Consider the following 6,000-nt stretch of genomic DNA (forward strand, 5'->3'; position numbering starts at 1 on the left):
GATATAGAAATTAAACTAAATAAAATGATTGAAGAATCACTTTTGGGCCAATTTTCCCAAACGCAGAATAAACTGCCTTTCACATACATTTTATTTTTATCAACATAAATGTGTCATACTATCAAGTGCAAATCGTCTTTCCTATGTAAAATTGTCTGATCTTTACGATAAAAATATTTTCAGATTTTTAAAATCTGACCTAACATTTGAAAACGGCCAAAACTGTTTTTATAGCGGAATTGGGGTTAAATGGACCCTAGATGATTTTTGCGGTGCAAGTGGTTATTTTTACTGGATTCCTGGGACATTTTCACATAAGTTAAGTGCATTTTGGAAGGCCGCATAAAGCCTCCGCTCTAAATATAGACCGATTTTCAAGAAAAAATGTGAAAAAATGGGGAATTGGGGCAAAATGGACCCTGTGCCGTTTCGTGCGGTGGATGAAACCATGACCAATCGATTCCCCGGATTTTTTTACATAAGAAACACTATTATTCATACCAGGAAACCAGCCGCGTTCAATTAAGTCCGATTTTGGGTTCCATTTCGCCCACTGTGCAATGAGTCAAATACTACATTTCTACAACAGTGATAAATTTTCCTTTGCTGCGGCAGAGAGTGTTAACAGCTGCATTACGTAGCCGATGCGTTACAGCGTAACAATCCATAAAACTCATTATAATAATTAGTTAGTTTGCTTAAAGCGCACGCCGGTGCTAATCCGACTTTTGAAAATCGGAGTGCGTTCATACATTTTAGCATAATGAAATAGGTAAATTATCCCGCCCGGCAGCGGCTCCGGTCTGGTTGGATGAAATTCTGCAAACATGGTGGTGGCAGAGCCATCAAAAGGCAAAGCGAATTTGGATGCACGAAAGGTTGCCTTCGGCCAGATGATTTCCCATTTCTCGCATCAATTACATTAATTGGATTAAAATTCCACCCACATCGATGTGATAATTCATCTGGCAACCACATTTTAATTTACTTGGCAAAACTGTCACATTTGGATGTTTGTGCATTTTAATTTGTTTAAAATCGCAACTCACAACTACCGCTATTTTGGTGTAGGAATCGTAAAATGAGTTTTTCCTATCACTCATTTACAAGACTGATAACTACTTATATTATTACCAAAACATTTGAGAAGCAAAATTATTTTGAAGGACAGAAGTTGCTGAATATTACCTTCTCAATACGAAAAAAAACTATAGTTTGAAAAAAATTGCCACATTATTCATTTGGCCCAAAATTGGACAGGTACTCAAGGTTCTGAAAAGTATTGTTCCGTTGCTATTTATAAAACTGAATATTTCTTGGAAATATGTTTGTGTTACCAATGATTTGGATAAATTTCATTTACAACTTCTCATTACCAACTTTTTTGTGTTGGGGCCCCCTCTTAAACCTCTTAGGAAACCACCAGAAACAGCGGAAATGAATTGATGCTAGTGCAAAACAATCTCAACACACCAGACAGACAGAAACTTGTGGAAAACGGAAACAATCCTATCCGACAAACCGATGTCGATGGGGTGGGGCGCAAATTGAAATTGAAAACAACTTGCCACTGTATGGTGGAAATTCTCACTTGTGAGGCTACGTAACAGGGCAATTTTTCGAGGCGATGTATATTTGATGTATATTTCACTTGCTTTACAAATAAATGATTATCATGACAGTTATGTTGAAATTGTCTGCTAACCGAAGTTTAATAACAAAAAAAAATATGATAAAGTCCAATAAAAGATCGTTCGCCCCTTGTTTTTCACAGACAACGCTTTTTCCCACCCATCTACTCACCATTTTCACTTTCCTCGTCCGAGTCCAGGCAAATCACGTCGCATTCCATGATTGCCTAGCTAAGCTGATGATTCACGACGTGCGGCGATGACGACTGGAATGACGATGACGGCGGTGGCTGTGATGATTGTTCACCGGTTTTTTTTTTGTTGGTGTTCAATCCATTCACGTGAGCTTTTCAACCGTTACACTACACTGTTCTGTTGTAGTTGGTGCTGGCGATTGCAGATGGTAAACTGTGTCTATTTTGGGGTGCATCTTTTCAACTTTCAGGTTTCTTTCAGTTTTTCACTGTGATTACTTTCTATAAAGGGTAATGCATCGTTTCAACACCTACATCACTCTACTAAGTGATTGAAAACTGAATTGCAACTGGGTGTTAGAGTGGCTTCAAATTCTACTTTTCACCTTCCATTACTGGGCTGAATTGTATTGCTGTACTGAGCAAAAAATCTCGATTATGAGCCTAATCGGACGAAGTGTCGCGCATTCCAAGCTAAGTAGGGGAAATTCTCGTATGATTGGCAGGTTAAGCACTCGCTCCTAACTCCATCCAAAAAGCTTATTTTCACAATTTAAACAACTTATTTCGGAAAGCTGCTTATAGAAACTTGCTTGCTCACTTCCCATTAAGCGATTTATCACTCGATTTCAGTTGAAAATGCTTTTAATGTGCTGTAATTGAACGTCAAAATGCTGATATGGCAACAGTAGAGGCACGAAACAATTAGATGCTGTTCCCCTAGTTTTTCCCTATGCAGAGCTTAAAAGTTTAATAATATAAATACCAAATTTATAAGATTGAGTCTAAATGTCCAAAAAGGAATTTAAAAATGAAAAAGTGACCTGAAATTTTATCTGATCTGGATAATATTCGAGATTTAACACCTTAACTCGCTGAGAAAAATTAGGAACTTTTATTAAAACCCCCTTTTTTCGAGCTTGACCTTCTGGACTATCAAATGTGCCAAACATTCATTATTACACCCATTTGAAATGTTAGTCTTGGTTCTTAAATTTGCAATATGTTTTTTTCGGAATTATCATACAATTTTACATTTTCTTTATTTATAAACATTTAAAATTTTACCATTGGTTGCTCAAATATTGGCCTCAGAAAATTTGGGAACGTTTGGATGATACTAAAAAAAACTTTCTTAGTCCACAGTGGTTGAAGCCTGCCTCACTCTTTACCAACAATTTCATCAATAATTTTTTTTAGATCCGGAATAAGAAAGTACATAAACATCTGTTAAGTGGTCATAACTCGTCAGGTTTTTAATGTTTTGGACTCGTTGGAAAGGTCTTTCGATTAACTAACCAACAATGGGTCAGACGTTGAATCCAGACATCACGGTGCCCAAAATACCGTTATTATGAAAAAAAATGCAATCCGAGATTTTGGTGTCTATCGATTTCTTACATCATAACGCACCTCTGAGCAAAAAATGAAAACATTCGCTGATGTAGTTTTCGAGATACAGCCCTTTTTAAGATGTAACATCCGATTTTTCATAAGAAAACCAAAACGAAACGAAGTTGACTTTATAGCTGTCGGCCACCATTGCTAGTACCAACCACTGGTGTCTTCCTTTTAAATACAAGGACTTCGCCGCCCTGGGCTCCTAAGTGTTTGAGTACGGCACGGAGCGACGGCGCCGGAATTTAAGCATTTCAAAGCATATGCATTTCGAGATAATGATGTATTTTGCTTCACTTGACTGTCAAGTATCTCTGGGAAAAGTTTCAGTGGGTTTGCTGATATAGTTCTCGGGATACAGCCATTTTAAAATGTTATTTCCTACTTTTTCTGAAAAAATCTACAAAATCAATACAATTTCAGCATTTCAAAGAATATGCATGTCAAGATAATGATGGATTTTGACTGTCAAGTATCTCTGGGCCAAGTTTCAGAAGGTTTGCCGTTTCAGCCGTACTAAGAAACGATTTCCGACTTTTTCATGCCGAACATAGATTTTCTTAGAAAAACTCGAAAATAACATTTTAAAATTGCTGTATATCAAGAACTACATCAGCAAACCTTCTGAAACTTTGCCTAGAGATTCTTGACAGTCATATAAAACAAAATTCATCATTATCTAGAAATGCATATGTGTAGGCCAGATCCTTGCGCATCTTTTGGTATATATATATATATAAAATTGATGTTTGGAGCACCCTGCAGCTCAGTACAGACTTTCAAAGATTGGCATTTTTTCGAAACATCGCACAGCAAAAAAAAGTTGAATTTTTGAATGTTGAAAATTTGGTAGGTTGAATATTATCTCTTTTTTGTGTAATATTACTTAAACAATGTGTAAAAATGTGAACCTGATGAATATTCATCAAAAACTGATGAAAATTTATCATTTTCAGAGGTAAAATTAATCATTTATTTTGCCACAAAATCTGTCACCATTTCCTGATGAATATTACCATCTTTTTTATGTTCGGTCCTAGGTTTTGGGATCGTTGGTTTCTATTACCAAGCCTACCTAGTTTCTAGCACCTAGCACTCGATGATCGCATGATGAATCCGGATATCGTTTTCATGCATATAAATGAGATTCAGATTCAAAAAAGAACAAAAATATCACTTAAGTGGTCATAACTTGAGACAGGGTTGCCAGATTGACAATACTCTCTTACTTCTCGTACTCGTTTGAAAAATCTTTCGATTACATATCAAACGATACATAACATGATGATATCAAACGATACATAACATGATGATATTTGGTTCGATTTACTGCCATTTGTTCAACTTCCGAAAATATGCGAAAACACATTTTTATTTTTAGAGCAGGAATGGCAGAATGGCTCTACACAGAAAAAAATGGGAATATTCATCAGGAAATGGTGACAAATTTTGTGTAAAAACAATCATTTTTTTACACAAAATTTTAATCAGTTTTTGATGAATATTCATCAGGTTCACATTTTTTATGTAATATTACTCCAAAAAGAGGTAATATTCAATCTACCAAATTTTCTATATTCCAAAATTCAACTTTTTTTTCTGTGTAGTCCAAGTGTAGTCTAGCCCATCCCATATGTTAAATCAGCAAGGCGAGAAAAACGCAAGTCAAATTTGTACCACTCATAAGACTCCGTGTTAGAATTTAACGAAAAAGTGGATTTTCTTCGTTTTTCTGGAACAAAGTACTAAATTTTATTGGGTTTTCTGATAGTTCACATGATTTCGAACCAAACTGCATCATTACTTCAAAATTTAATTTTACTGGAACTTTTCGATGAAAATATGTTCAGGCATGAACAATTATCCAATTAAAATTAAAAACAGAAAAGAGGATTTTTCAGCTAAAATTAAACTTTAAGCGGCTATATTTTATAAACAATGCACTTTATATTTTTTTCTTTAAATTACTTTTCGATTTCAATTTTAATTTTACATTAACCCTCTACTGCCCAATTCTTTTTTATTTTTTTTATTTTTCCCTTGTTCAGGAGGCCATTTGATAAACTTCAAAAAACTTTATTTCTCTTGTTTTATGTTTTTCTTGTTTCATTTTTAAGTATTTTAATTTGCATTTATCTTGTTTAGTTTATGTTTGTTTTTGGTAGTATTTGGCCTATTCCACCACCTAATATCATTACATTTTGCCTATCTAATTTCTTCATGTTTTTACAGTCGCTTTTTCAATTTTTGCTCGTTTTCACATTTTCTGCTTTAAAATGGCACCATTATCATTTAAATTGTAAAAAAAAAAAAGCGTAGAGGCATAGCCTAGGACACTAGAAAAATTACTGCATTCTTCTTTTAACTTAAAATATAGGAAATGTTAGTAAAAAATACAGCCAAAGTTGACACCTTAAACACAAGTAAAACTTCTAACCGTAAAATTTTCTAAAATGTTATGCGTTCTTCTTTCCAGTGCTTTTAAAAGATCAAAGATTGGTTGAATAATGGATTTTTTGCCATTTTTTTAATCGAAGCCCGCCTAAAGGCGGGGTTGGGTTCTAGAGGGTTAAAAGGAATGTCAGAAGACTATCATGTTTAATTTTGTTTTTCAAAGAAAGCTAATAAATGGATTTTTTTTAATTTGATCAATCTGAAAATAAAGTTTATTTGAAAATTGGTAAAATAATCCGTGTTATTCTCCGCCAACTCATACAGCAATTGTCCCGTCCCCTCTTCGATTGGCTTGAAACTTTAACCTAAGGGGTAACTTTCAT

At 34.6% G+C, this 6,000-nt stretch overlaps 1 protein-coding gene across 1 annotated transcript in view; it reads right to left on the reverse strand.

Annotated features, from left to right (window-relative positions):
• LOC6044900 overlaps nucleotides 1-2,184 on the reverse strand; it is a 93,491-nt gene extending 91,307 nt beyond the window's left edge. The window contains 1 exon segment of the mRNA XM_038260416.1: nucleotides 1,804-2,184. Within this exon segment, the coding sequence (XP_038116344.1) occupies nucleotides 1,804-1,852 (49 nt within the window). The 5' untranslated portion in view covers nucleotides 1,853-2,184.
• Nucleotides 2,185-6,000: the final 3,816 nt, after the last annotated feature.

The sequence above is a fragment of the Culex quinquefasciatus genome, chromosome 3 (assembly GCF_015732765.1).
Source record: "Culex quinquefasciatus strain JHB chromosome 3, VPISU_Cqui_1.0_pri_paternal, whole genome shotgun sequence".
Classification (NCBI taxonomy): Eukaryota; Metazoa; Arthropoda; class Insecta; order Diptera; family Culicidae; genus Culex; species Culex quinquefasciatus.